General features: G+C 40.7%; 1 protein-coding gene and 1 long non-coding RNA gene across 3 annotated transcripts; one reads left to right on the top strand and one right to left on the bottom strand.

The window, feature by feature from the left end:
- Positions 1–1,473: 1,473 nt before the first annotated feature.
- Positions 1,474–4,409, top strand: LOC9271028 (uncharacterized). Of its 2 annotated transcripts, none has more exons than XR_010736904.1 (4): positions 1,474–1,995; positions 2,114–2,200; positions 3,928–3,994; positions 4,096–4,409. It is a non-coding gene; the product is annotated as an uncharacterized lncRNA (long non-coding RNA). The 2 variants fall into 2 exon arrangements; XR_003238936.2 differs by having other exon boundaries at positions 3,917–3,994; positions 4,096–4,234.
- A 4,766-nt stretch (positions 4,410–9,175) lies between these two features.
- LOC9269551 (mitochondrial import inner membrane translocase subunit TIM22-3) lies at positions 9,176–14,439 on the bottom strand. Its single transcript, XM_015759010.3, has 5 exons — positions 14,215–14,439; positions 12,718–12,782; positions 12,553–12,625; positions 12,418–12,471; positions 9,176–9,637 (listed from the first exon to the last, which is right to left on the bottom strand). The coding sequence occupies exons 1-5, from the start codon at positions 14,375–14,377 to the stop codon at positions 9,408–9,410; spliced, it is 585 nt and encodes a 194-aa protein (XP_015614496.1). The 5' UTR covers positions 14,378–14,439; the 3' UTR covers positions 9,176–9,407.
- Positions 14,440–15,024: the final 585 nt, after the last annotated feature.

The raw sequence follows: 15,024 nt of genomic DNA, 5'->3' as shown, positions 1-15,024 counted from the left end.
CTTCCCCATCTCTGTCCAGGTCTCCAGCTCGTAGAATGGACCGGGTGGTGGCCGGCAACAGGCGGGGAGGAGATGGGTGACGGCCCCAACATCTACGAGCTCGACCACCACGAGGAGGTCCAGCGACCTCCGCTCCCGCCTCGCCGCCGCATAGTGGATGATGCATTGCTGAAATCAGTACATCTTGGTCCTAGCTAACGTGTTCCTCTACATAATGGATGACACATTGCTGAAATCTGAATCAGTTTGTGTACTCTGCATAATGCAAGTGGAGAACAGATTATTCAATCACGAATACAGTAATCACCCAAAAAAATTTGTAAAACCAATCAACTGGCCGAAAATTTGTTTGAAACAAAAAATCAATCATCCCAAATTAGTTCCTAACTAGGAGAAAACCAAAATAATCAAAGATTAAGAAAGCGCAGTGGCGGTTCACAGGAAATTCGGAGCAAAAAACTGAATCATCTGACTGTTCTTGATGCAACGACGATGCTACTTGCCTTCAAATTCATACTACTAAACGATTTTTCATGGGCTCATGGCGCCATCCTTTTATTTTTACTTACGGATTAAAAAACAAGTGCTTTAAAAAATTTATCACAGGGATTTAGGGCACGAGCAGCTAGCAAAAATAGATTTTCGCTCGTGGTCATTAAGCAACCGCCAACGAAAATTGAGTATCTAAAGAGCTATCTTTGCAAAATTATTATCGCCTTACTATAAATGGGCCATGGCCCACCACCCATTACCCACCCGCCGGCATCACCTTGACCTAGGAGACGAGCCCCTATAGCTTCGGAAACAGCGGGTGGTCGTCGACAAGGATGTAGTTGCAGGCGAGCATCATGAACGCATCGTTCAAATGTTGACGGTGGTTCTTGGAGGACGAGCAATGGGAGCGGAGGTCCCTGACCTCCCCGCGGCGATAGAGCTCGGTGAAGTTATTGCTGCCGGTCAGCTCTTCTCCACCAACCGTCGCCCTTCTACCAACCAGCAACCGCCCCCCGTCAGTTTTGCACGCCGGAGAACTGGAGAGATGGGGAAGAGAGAGGAGAATGTGAGAGACGAGGAAGAAGATGTTTCATCCCCATAAGGTTTTTTATTATTTGCTTCTACTTCTGATGCCGTGTCAGCCAAAACCACCTATACAATACTTCCTCCGTTCCAAAAAAATCTTAACATAGACAAAACATGCCCCTCCTAGGTTGAGTTATTTTTGGGACGGAGGGAGTACCGCCTTGGGACTATATTTGTACCGGCTTTAAAAAATGAGGGGCATGTTTTGTCTGGTTTCGTGGTTCAAGGAAACTTATTCAAATTCGACGTCAAGGTGAGAGACCTAGAGTAAACTTATTCAAACGGTGAAAGACACGTGAAAGTCCAAGAAATACGAACTGGGCCGGCCTGCTAACACACTCGCAGGCCCTCTTGCATCCTTTGCAAGTACACAGCTACGGCAATCGCGAAACCGCCACCGCGGTGTCTCATCGTCCTCGCCGCCGCCTCGTCAGTCGTCGCCGCCACTGCGCCACCCCGCCGCGCACGGCAGGTCGTCGCTGTGGCTTGGACGGCGAACTCTCTCGACGTTTCCACCGTTCTCGTTCGGGGCCTACGGGCCGAGGGGGCTTAGGTAGAATGAAGCCAATGCGCACTCGGGATCATGGTGCGGCCGAGGTGTTCGACGAAATGCCTCCCCGGCTGGGGTGGGGGGGGGGGGGTCAGTCCGTCCCAGAGCGGCGCGTTGCAGCGACGGAGTGATTCGGGGAGACATCCAGGGCGCTGCTGCTCCGCCGGTGCCGGTCCCTTGACGCCCTTGTCGCATTCCTGCGTGCCTACTACGCACCGTCCTACCTGTCGGCTGAGGACGCCATGCGGATGATCGACGAGCACGCCGGGATCCCACTCTGCTCATAGCTGCAGCTCATCCTTGCGCTCAGTACCTCATCACTGATTTGATGCTATGCTGCCCAGTGCCATTGTCCAAAGCACCTAGTATGTAGTACATGTTTATCTCCTCTAATCGATTTCATCCAGTTTAGATTATGGAGTTGGCTGATCTAATCAATGACAGCGACTTGGTTCCATGTTCTTCCTCTTCTCCTGCAATTAGGTGGCTGCTATGGCTGTGAGATTGAAGGGTTTAATCTGGTGCACCCTGACACCGAAGATTTCTATGGGCACCTGGCTCAACATGAAGGTGATGCCTATTTCTGTAAGAGAATTCCTGCTCAAGAGTTCAGCAATCCATTATATGAGGATTGTGTACTCTTTGAGCCTTGAACACTAAATATTGTGTAGCTTTTCGTAGATAACTTACTCTGGTAGGGATCATGATGAGATTGACTTCTCTTTTGGCTATTCTGCTCTGGTTCGACATTCTGTACAGATTTTAGTTCTCCCTTTGATTTCACAATGTCTGTCAATAGCGTGTTTAAGATACAGTGATCTAGCTTAGTAGTAGATTCTTGTAAAATATGCAAATATAAATGACTTGGATGAATAAGAATTATATTGTTCGTGTACATTCGTTGCAACATGGTAATATGTTCTTATTCATGTTGTTGGTTACTTTTGCGAGTTGTGGCAAAGTTGAATGTTTCCTTCGGTAGGGGATAAATATAAGCTCTAAGTTCAGTTAAACTTCACTTATCTTATGGCATATAAGTGCAAGCGTGTGTATATTTCTTGTGTTACTTAAGCCTCCTATATTTCTGCATAATTGATATCCTAACAGTTAAGATTTATCGACAATAACTTCAGGAAAGATTCAATTCTGAGTCTATTTTGCCTGGGCCACTAGATGAGGATTGGATTTTTAGATAATGAAATGAGGATTGGATTTTTAGATAATGAAATGAGGATTGGATGCCTAACAAACACTATGAGACTGCAAGTTTCTTGGAGACAACTTTTACTGCTAGCAATTGTCAAAATGACATTGACCTATCTTTTGGCTGTTTTAGGTCAGTTTGGAGATTTATAACCTGAAGTCATCTGTATTGTAGGTGATTGTAAATATTGTAGAAGCCCATGTAGAGGCACAAACTACTTTATTTTTGGCTTTTGGAAATCTAATTTGACCTTATGGAGAAAGTTAGGCCATCCTTAGCTTATAATATTGCTATTGTAGTCCAATGCATGTTCAAAAGTAGCATCAGTATACTAAACAGAACAGATACTTATTCTACTGCTTTGTATTTTTCAGGTAAGATCCACCTTGGACTAGTCCATGCTATATGGCTACAACAACGCAGGCATTGCAGTAGTTCTCTGATAGGGAAACCAACTTATTAGTTCTATTCTGTTAATGTTCTTCAGAGTTCAAATACCTTAATGAAGAGCTTTCTTATAAAGAGGGAGAATTTTTACTATTCATTTTGTTATTATTCATGTCAACTATGGAGGTGATGAGGAAAATATACCCTGGCCAGGATATAGGATGAACCTGTCCCACTTTTTTATCTTTAGTGTACCTCTCCAACCACTACCAAGGCTAACATGGTGGCCTAGTATATATCAGACCAGGAAATGGGGGAGGAGTGTTCTAAGGAAATACACCTAGTACAGGTACCAACAAAAATGTGTTAGTGGGCCCATATGTCAGTGAAAGGTGGGTTCTATACTTTAAAGGGTGCTAAACACTAGAGGGAAGAACAAACTTAGTGTTTGTACTGTGGCACTTCTTTGCATTGGTACATTGAGTACAACATTGTGCATGCCATGTAAGCCCTTCAATGATCAAAGCACACCTCAAGTTCATTTCATTGGAAAATGATCATTAAATCTTCAGCATTTAATTTGTCAATATTTTTATCATGCATATCTGTCTTTCATAGTTATTGATGCATGTGTAACTGATTATGATAACTTGCAATCTGTTTAGTTTAAAAACTTACAATTTCTTATGCACAAGATGTTTGGCAGGGTGCGCCAGGCTGGTGAGCACGCAAGTTAACAACACAACTGCTATATTTTCAAACATATCTTTCAGGTAAGTATCTGTCAGAGTGCTTAGTGCTTAATTAATTCACATGATGTAGAATTAATTGAACGCCTTTTTCTTCTTATATATGTGATCCTTTTTTTTTGTAGGCATCAACTCTGCTGACTGCCTGATCAGCTCTACCAAAATATGGATCTGCAAACGCAAATGTCATATGTTGGCAGTTCTTTTAAAGAAAAACAGATGTGCAGGAAAATTGTGAGCAAACTCGTAAGGTAAATAGCAGTCTCTGCTTCTCCGGTAAATGTAGTTGATTTTCTCATGGAAATATGGCAAAATGATGTTTACATTGTTTTACGCTGGAGGTCTAGTCTCCAGCTTTAATAAAATCAAATGGTGCAATCTTCTAATGAGATGGATTGTTTTCCATCTCCAGATTCACATATACTACATTAAGCTTTTAGCTCAATGCTTTCTCGTTCCCAAACTGTTTATGCTTTTATGTATTTCACCATATATACTCCAAATCCTTAAGAAGGTGATTGTGTTGGGGACCCAATGAAGGCTTTTTGTGATTCTATGAAGTTTTAGTAATACACTTGGTACGAATTATAATGTAGTTCATGACATAACTCAAATAAAATTTAGCTAGTGATCGAGCTTTTCACTGCAATATAATCTGCAGCTTGTCAAGTGGCATCAGTGAGAGCATGACAGGGCACCACGCCATTAGAGCTTTACTTGCTTGGCTGTGCTCTGCTCACCATTGCCATGCACTCCATTTCTTGCTAAGTGCTAACCCATTCTGGATTTGTTTATCTTCAAATCCTGAACGTACCATTGCTTTCTCCTAGAGCTACTGGCTAAAAAAAAAGATGGATAAATTAAATTTGGTAGGTACTGGCACTTTGAAAGTACAAGCACTGGACCAATATCAACTGGTTTTTACCAGAGTAGTGCACTCCCCTAATTGTCCTTTGACCTTGAATTTTATAATTGAAGTCATTTCCTATCCTCCACTGCTGATATCAGTCGATGGCCTTTGCACTACCAAAAGAAGTTTCACTAGACAGCCATTCCTCAAACATAATGGTGTTTGGCTAGACAACCATTCCTGGAACAGAATCTTTGTAATATTAAATTATGCATGTTTTATGATGGAACAAGTGATCCCGAAATGTGCAAATCCACATGTAAAATATTATATATCTAAATAAGTGATTGTCTAGTGAAGCTACTGTTTCAGCCAAAAAATCCTCTTGCAACCAAGGGGATTTCCTTGGGCAAAACAGCCTCATGAAAAACCATTTGTTCTTCCTATGTTAATAACATGTAGTACAATCTAGCCCAAAGACCACAATGTTCCATAGCCATGCAATGACCTCTTTTTCCTTTTCTATGATTGTCGTACATTTCCTTCCTTTCAAACATAAAATTTCTTCTTCCAAAAATCATTATTAATTACAGAAATATAAAATACTTTTCATATTAACCCGGCTAAAAGTACTTTTCATATTTCTTCTATTATGCATAACAAATTAGATAAATAGCCATCTTACATAAAAATCATTATTAATTACAGTAATATAAAATACTTTTCATATTAACCTGGATAAAAGTACTTTTCATATTTCTTCTATTATGCATAACAAATTAGATAAATATCCATATTACTTTTTTTTAGAGAAGGGTTTTTTTTTTTTACCTAGCCTCTACATCCAACCGGATGTATGTAGCCATTTTAAATTGGGAACTTAGCCCATTAAACAACCTAATAATTCTCTCCTATGGAGATTTGAACTAAGGACCTTGCGGTGCAACGCAAGTCACTGCAACCACTAGACTACATGCCCTTTCGCAGGCATCTTACATATACAACTTGTATTGCTTTATATTACTAAAAGTCCATGCAAACAACACACAGGGTATCATCTATATTATGTACCTTTCCAAACTGTAGCAAGAAATTGATTTTATTACATACGACTTACAAGGTAATATGGATACATGTGTGTTGTACCATATATACACGTGTTAGAACTCGTGCGACCTGTTTTACTTCATTTCAGAATACAATGTATTTTCCTCCAAAAAATAATACGACGTGTTTGCACCTTTTTCTTTTTTTTGAGAACTCAAGGAAGGCCCAAGTGCGCCACCTTTCAGAAATAATACATTCATGTGCGCCACCTCAGCCGTTTTCAGAAGGAATATATGGAAAAGTATTGTCGACCATCGTTCTTCCCATGTCAGTGAGCTTGGCTGGGCATACGGTGATCCTCAACCCACAAGACTTTAGAGACGGATGGGGGTGTTCCAGATACATGGTCAGGCCTATTGTGCATCATCCGCCTTTCGAGTTGCTGGCCTTCATTTTTATCCTTGCTACCAATCAATCTTAATAAAGGTTGCACTCAGGTAGAAAAGTACAGAAACTGGTAAAGATGTCTCAATTCCCAACAGTCTTTTCTCCATTTCTCTGTTCCTTCCAATGACAATTACACCCAAGGACAAGACAGTAAGGTCAAACAAAAACCATCTTTATTTCCTTAACAAGACTGAAGGAAATGCTTTTTTTTTTTTAGAAAAAGAAACCTCACACGCAAGCACAAACTAAAGTTAGACTCCTGCACGGCTTTACTAGCTTAGCTCCATGGCCAACAGCCGATCGACCTCACCGGCCAATCTTTGAAGCCGGAGATGAGCATGGGTGCACCCTCTCACTGGTCCATGAGTGGCAACTCTTCTCATCAGCAGCCATGAACTTGTTCTTCTCCTCCTCTTCTCCTTCACACATGCCCTTCTTGCTCTTCTCCTCCTCTTCTGCCATCATCTTCTTCATCTTCTCTTCATTGGTCCTCCTGCACCTGTCCTGCTGCACATGAATCTGTGCATAGCTGAATCCTATGGAAGCCATGCTGATTTAGAGGGACAAGAATGATGCAGACTTGTTGTGGTTAAGTGTGTTTGGGTAGAGATCTGTGTGTGCATCAACCTGTGTATTTATAGGTGAGAGCCTGAATTATTGGGGGTGGTGGAGCACTGCATGTTTGATAGTATTATATCTGTGGGCTTATCTTCTTTTGGTGGAAGGTGTTAGGTGTCACTGAAGGGGGACTTTGGGGGCTCCAATTATTCAGAGCCTGAGTTGAGTTGGAGATGGTTTTGGGATACCTGTGGGCAAAGTACAGGGTTTGGGCTTTGGGTTGGATGGGTTCAGACACTTGCCTTTTTCTTCTTTTTTTTCTCTCGAATGCGCAGGAGGGCTGCGCATCATTATAATAAGAATAAAGAAAATAGTCTAAAAAGACTCAAAATGGACACTTGTCCTCTTGCTCACCTGAATTTGCTGCCTGCCTGCCTGGTGTTTGTGTAGATTGTGACTTGTGATTTATCACTTTCCTTCTAAAGGGTCATCTTTGGGACCAAACAACATAGATATGGTATGCTGACTTCTGTTTAAATGTGTTTGCATATTGAAATAAATATTGATGTTAGATTCCCTGAAAAAGTTGTCTTGTGTAGTATCTTGTGTGGGGGAATTGGGGAAATCAAGTGTGTGGCCTTGTTTGGAAATATGGTATGCACCTAATTTCTTTGGATTGGTAGAGAATTGAGAACTGAAGTCCCTGCCAAACCAAATGGATTGGGTTCAATCCACCTTCAAAACATGTCCTGAAGAGGTAGGTAAGGTAGGTAACTATGTGTGCAATTTTGAATGGCATGTTGTTTTGCAGGAAGGCATGGGCACATGGCATGCAGAGATATCATGGCTAATATTTTCTATATGTAGGGATTTTGTAGAGCCTCCTTGTAGGGGATGAAATATCTGGTCAAAATTTTGAGGAGATTTGGATTTCAAGTGGTATTAATAAAAAGCTATTGGATTTTGCTATATATCTGATGAGAGAGATAATTAAGGGCCTGTTCACTTTGATGTCATTTTAACCATACCATTTTTTGGCAAAGTTATCAAAAAAATGTCTATGTTTAATTTGTTGCTAAATTTAGTCAATACATAAGAAATCCTGCTAAAATTTTAGCAAGAATTTTGGCAATATTACCATCTTGCCAAAATTTTGGCATTGCCAAAACTTGGTAAGGTTTAGTTTGACTACAATCTGAACATGCCCTAAATTGATGCGCTCCTTACTACAGCCAGCAACAATTGACTAAAAGGTGGCATAGAAAACAGACAGCAGAATAAGTACTGATCAAGTCACATGAGTCACAAGCTCATTGAATAAACTTATTCAGAAAAAGTTTCCTGGTCTGAATAAACTTTTTTTCTGGATGTACTTTGAATACATACATGCTCATGGAACTGAGTTGTGTTTATGGCTTCATCCCTTCCAGGTATTCATCCAAGCTTTATATGCGCCCTTGATATGCAAATATCCTTTTTTTTTCTGGAACAGTGAGAATATTCTAGCTGGTCTCTCTCTAGTCTCTATTACTACTGATAGCAAGTAGGAGATAAGCTTTTGCTTCCTGAAATGGCTGAATTATTGTTGTTGAAGAGCTAGAAGTGGATATGGTACAAATCTTTCTGTGACTTTGCACTGTGGTGAGCTGCTGAACTTTTTTCCAAGTGGAGGGTGGAAAAAGCAAACTGGTGGGCCAAAAAAAACGACCTCCACTGCTGCTGGGTTGGGGTCATTAGGATCAGGATTCAGATGGTTGATATTTCACAATTGTTGGGACTGATACTTCGCAATTATTGAGTACGTTTAGGAATTTGGATGTCTATCTGTTCCTACTAGTACCTCTGTAGCGTGTGATCATTGATGTCAGGTCAACTTGAACAGTGTGTCAGTGTGGCATTAATTGTACCAGCATCAGTGAAATGGGCCAATCAAGTACTAGGTGGTGATGATAATTGATAATGTTGTGTTACCTTCATGTCTGCTTCATTTGTGACTCACAGCATACGAGCTTAATAAGCTTAACGAGCCAACTCGCAAACTGAACCAAGCTAACCTTTTAGCTTATTAAAATTAACGACTCAAACTAGCTGAGCTGGCTCATTATCCACCCCTGTTTGTGAGGTTTTAATAATGATGATACAAATAGTAGAACAAACGTCAAAAGCCAGATTCTGCTGGCTTTGAGCTACAGGCACATAATTGAAGCTAAAACTATGTTTGAACTGCAGCTGTACAGTATCATGTGCCTTTCTGCATATTTGACTAGAAAACAGGACATAAATAAATTATAAACATTTGCAGATAGCCTGATAAGCACTCATATTGCTATTATCTTTTTTCATTAAGCTTGTTACAAAGTGCGTAAACAAAATAGATACAAAAATTGGGAGTATGATACCCACAGAACCAAAACAGGATCAAAGTTAAAGCAAGTTCAGGAAAACATAGCACATAACTGGGCATGAATTCCGAATACTAAGGGCAGATACAAAACTAATGGAGCAAGATTTTCTTTGTGATTATTCTTCAGCAGTCTAGTCCTTCGGTTTGAGGAAGGCTTGGCAGCATGAAGCTAAAGCGTCCGAAGCGTTCAGCAGCGGTGGAAGAGTGAACGGTGGGAGGACGTCTCCCTCCTGATGCTTAATGGTTGAAGGTTTACTGGCAAGTGTCGCTGCCATGGCAGCCTGCTGCTTATTGAGTCCATCCATGATGCAAGAGAATGCCGCGAAGGTGACACAGCTGTGGAACATCGCTTGCGGCGCACCTGGTTCAGGAGAATGAAGAAAAACATATGAGCATATAGTGACTGTTACTCTTCATGATTCAATAAAAAGGGGCATGTAACCTGAGTCAAACAGAAGTGAATGTACTGAAACAGAGCGAGGATTGAAGATTGAGAAATAAGAAACAAATTTGGGAATATGAATATCCTTGTAATTCTATATTATGGTTTTGGTATTTGATCACCACAACTGCCAGAGTTCACTGGCCTACAGTGATTCAGTGGAAAGCAATGAAACAAATCTTGCCATTCTTTCATCTTTTAGCTTAGATACTGTCAGCCAAAAAGTAGTGACCCCAATCATTCTCCAGGTGACTTGACTTAAAAGTTAGATCCCCATGTTTTTCCACTTCTTTTACAGTCGAATGATTTCCTAATGAGCTATTTCGGAAACAGAAAGCAGCAGCACAGTACTACATTATTGTTCTTGTTATTGTTATGCGGCATGTCATGTGCATGGTTCAGAAGCAAGGACCTAGGTGTTGCACCAATAAAGGAGTTGCACAAGTACATGGTAGCCGTGACACTAGCATGACAGGAAACAGCTAGTAGGCATGGGTTTCTCATGAGTCATGAAGGCAGTTGTTAGTATTATTTCTGGTTATAATTTTTCATGTACTGCCCTCCATACCAAATAAAAAAAAAATGGACAACTTCTGGAGATGAACCTCGACTAGTGCTTGTCCAAATTCATTCTCAGAAGTTGGTTTTTTTCAGGACAGAGGGTGTATCCCTGAAGGATACAATAAGTAAGATATCCCCTACGGGTATCTATTGAAAGGGGCTGATTTGGATGTATTAGATCAGGCACGGATATTAGAGACTCTTCTTTACCCTGGTGCTTTCTCCTCAAGCCATGCCATTTAGCATCTAATCCTTGGCCCACAGAAAATTGGTGTAAGAGTCAAGTGCTGCACCATCTATCTCATGAAGTCCTGAGCTTCATGATTCAATTACATGTCGTATCCAACCTTTGATGGCAAGGGATGCACGAATCGCTTTGAGCAATTCTTCAAGGTGCAGTGGACATTGGAGGAAGAAATGTGACTCGCATCACACATCAGACACAGGATGCCATCTGCTTTACCAGCAGCTAGAGGGCACGCTCCAGGTGCAGACCTGGCCTCACTCCGTAAGGCACATCAACCTCCATTTCAGGCCCACCTCATGTCTCACTATCTCCGCTAGTCAGCCCTCCCACATTGCTCACTGCACTCTCCACCATGGCAGGCAATGAGGATATTTCACCACCAAGGGCCTTGCTACTGTTCCATGCACATGACATGCCATAACACTACACCTTTCTTATGGAGGTAGTTATCTAGTTGGTTAGGTCCACATCAGTCCTATATTCCTCCTGATGTACGGAAATGATGTACTTGCTCTGGAGTGTCTTAATTGTCATGAATAGCTTTGCTTAGCAAAAGTAACTACCCACATAGGAATTATAAAAACATAGTAGGAAAACTAATTTTACTACAATAGCTGTACAACTTTTTTAATGTCAATGGTTTTCTCTAAGGGGTTGTTTGAACTTTGAACATCAAATTTTCACATAAGTTCAAAAAATAAGATTTGTTGTTAAAGTGATTGAGATTCTAACAACCTAAAAGAATATTCATTTAGATAGGATAAATACCCAGGATAAGAGAACCACTCCCACCTGTTTTTCACAATAGTAAAAATATAAAAGACAATTGTACAAGTTAACCAAACTACAACTTAAAATCTGTAGTACAAAACTAATGGAAAATGCATTTTGGCAAAATCTATTAACAAAATATGACATCAAAAGGACCACTCAGAAATCAACTCATGAACTATATTATTGTCTTTCATTAGATTGACTAAAAACCAATTCAATATTCCATGAATGTTCATGGACTGCAAGGCTTTATCAAAAACCAGAGGGACCATTGGCATATTGTTTTAATGAGAGAGAAATACTGGACTGATGATGCATATGGTGTGTGATGAAGGGCAGCCTGCATGGATTTAGGTCCACATTCCCTAACCCATTAACTCTGTTGAAATTACATTAACTCGGCTAAAATTACAGAAGAATAAGATACAAGTAATTGCAGGCTTGCAATTCTGTTGAGTGGCTCTAGTAAAGCATACAAGCAATCTAACAAAAAGGGAAATCTATACAAGTGGCCATGATACTTATTGGACTTTGCAGATCTGCCATTGCTTTTTTGGCTATCTATTCATCCACTAGTTTAGACAAAAGGTGACAAATGTGCAATTTTCACCCCGAATCAATGGCAGATTTACAGTTGGTAAAAAAAAACAACAACAGATTGATGAACGGAGCATGGGCTACTGATAAAGCTGCATAAGCATTGACAGTTTTCTAGGATATCATGTAAAATATCAGAGCACACGAAGACATTTGTTATGATGTGAGTAAAGCATTTTATGGACATCCTAAACACTATAAAATTTTATGTGGTTTGGCATGTAATTAAACAGGATTTTTTTTAATGTCCACTTATGTGTAACACACAGTGACACAGAATTCACAGTAATTGAAATAATATTTTTCTAGGGACCATCATATACAGAAAGGTCTGCACAGCAAGAAGATATCAAAAGATTTACTTGATGAAACTCAGCAGTAGATGAAATTAGACATATCTCCAAGAAATAATATAAAGTATCATCAATCATCTAATTGTTGAGGGGTCCTGGAGTACTATTTCAGACAATAAATGTGCTACAAATAAGCTACTGAATAAAGACAATTCTATGTAAATTACCTGGAAAGCTCAAAGCAAGTCCTGTGCAACAACCAGCCACGCCAGCATTGATCACTGCCACAGAAGGGATAGTCATAACTAAATATTTACTCTTTATATGCTAACAGAGTAATGAAATTAAAGTTAAGCACATACTATCATCTTTCCCTCGCAATCTTCTCAGCAAGCACAGGATAAAACTTTGGACACCAGACAGTGCTGCGAAAGTCTAATACAAAAGTTCTGTCATGAGCAACCTTATGTACGGCTGGACAGCACTAATTCTATATCCAAATATTGAATAAATTATGATCAATTAACCTTGGCAGAAGATCCAGCACTGCTGAGTGAACCCTTCATACCTTTGTTAGTGAGCAAACCTTGCCCTGGGGAAAAAGTCATACAGGTACTGTAAGTAAACACTTGTAGAATAAAAACTAAATACTCAAGCATATTTTAGCATCCAAATTGAAAGTGATTTAAAAGAACCTTGCGCGATGGCATTTTGCAGACTTTACTATTTGATTGCCATTATGGATAATCTTTTTCCAATTATATAACTAAGGATCTTTTTCTTTAGTCTTGCTAACATTCCATATACCATAATTAGTTTGAGCGCACAACATGATTCCTTTTAAAGTTCATGTTTATCCTGCTTCTAAAATTTGGAATTATAACCAAGTTATTTTCGCTCTAGATAGTTCTATCAGGTGCTCTCATACTTTTACTTGGAGTAAAGTGCATTGGCGGTCCTTAATCTTGTAGGGTTGTGTCATATAGGTCCCTAAACTCCCAAAATGCATATCCAGGTCCCAGAACTTATCAAAGTGTATCATCTAGGTCCCAAATCGACACATCCCCTCTAGGATCCTATGTGGCGCTGATGTGGCATGCCACATGGACGTGACGTGTCCTTTTCTTTTTTTTTTATTCTTTTATTTTTCTTTTTCTTTTCCATTTTCTTCTCATTCTTCTTTTTTTCCTTTCTTATGCTAGAGAAAGGAGAATAAAGGGGAAAAAGAGAAGAAAAAAAGAAAAAGGAAAAAAATTAAATGGGTCCCATTTGTCAGTCAAAATAATACCACGTCATGTCCATGTGGCATGCCACATCAATGCCACATAGGATCCTGAAGGGGTTGTGGCGATTTGGAACCTAGATGATACACTATAACAAGTTCTGGGACTTGGATATGCATTTTGAGAGTTTAGGGACCTAAATGACACACCCCTACAAGTTTAAGGACCGCCCGTACACTTTACTATTTTACTTGCGATATTGAAGAGGAAAAACAAGCAAGTACTCACCTCTTCTCCAATGAGCTATCCAGATTCTGGCACAGGTTAACAACAATCCTCAAATTTTTTTTAGTTACATGCCCCCCTCAACTTGCTTCAGTTTCAGTAGGACTCTCTACTGGTCAGGTTTGTCAGGACATTTCAGATAGACTAAGAACAGACCTATGACAATGTTCTTTGGGGGAAAGAAAAAAACTCGCATTGTCATTTCCAAGCTTTTATCCATTTCAATTGAGAATCCGTGTCCAGGCAACGGCACTAGAACCTCCAGATAATATAAAAAGAAGTACATTTTCCATGCCATCTACAGTTAACCCCCAGTACCAAGAACAGATTCGCTGTTCATCCCAAAAAATCCCCCCCCCCCCAAAAAAAAAAAACAAGAAGAAGAAGAAGAAAGAAACAAAGCCAGAATTCTTCCTATAATAAAACTCGAGCTAACATCTCAAAACTAACCGCTAGTTAGACTATATCAAGTCATCAACAAACAAAGAGGATATGGCAAGAAGAGAAGAGAGAGACCGTATCCGACGAGGGAGCCGACGAAGGCGCCGGCGGCGAGGTCCCCGGCGGAGCGGGCGAGGCAGACGACGGGCGCGGCGAGGTGCGGGGGCTGCCCGCCGCCGACGCCGAGGTCGTCGTCCTCCCACTCGCGCCCGCGCCCTCGACCTCGCCTCGCCGCCATCTCTCTCCTCGCTTTGCTGTTTTGCTTTTTTGCTCTTCTCCTCGACTCTTCGTTATCTTGATGATTGATTCCTCTCCGTCATGGGGTTTATCTTTGTCGGGTTGTGGGCCCGGGGATGGGGGCTGACGTGGAGCTGGCAAGTGGTCCCCAATCGATTAGTTTTTATTTTCTCATAAAAAATAAATCCAAATACCCCTATAAAATTCACTTTTGGACAAAAGACTCCCCTCCCCCCCAAGTTTGATCCATCTCTTCTTGCTTTCCACTTGCCGCTAGTTTTCACTTGTTTTTTTCCAATTTCTCGTGCCTTAGTGGGCAACCGACATGGAAAAATAATAGATTTACCTCGTGTCATCTTTTGCAAGGGTGGGTTCCACCTACCTCCCGCGAGCATGGCGGCAAACCTCGATGCAAAACACAATGGTGGTGTTCGAAACATATACAGCGCAGTGCGATTCATGGTTGGTAAGGAGATAGGTGCCCTTTAGAGGTGACATGGGGTAACCTCATCTCGTCTTGCTAGAAGCCCACGCGTCACGAGGGATTGAGCCAATGATGATAAGATCATTGAAAAGTAATGGAAGTTGAGAAACTGGAAGAAAAATTGAACTTGTAGGGGAAGTTTTATACAAAAGTAAGATGTAGGG

Source organism: Oryza sativa, chromosome 10 (assembly GCF_034140825.1).
Source record: "Oryza sativa Japonica Group chromosome 10, ASM3414082v1".
In the NCBI taxonomy this organism is placed as follows: Eukaryota; Viridiplantae; Streptophyta; class Magnoliopsida; order Poales; family Poaceae; genus Oryza; species Oryza sativa.
This window is presented reverse-complemented; position numbering and strand designations above follow the sequence as displayed.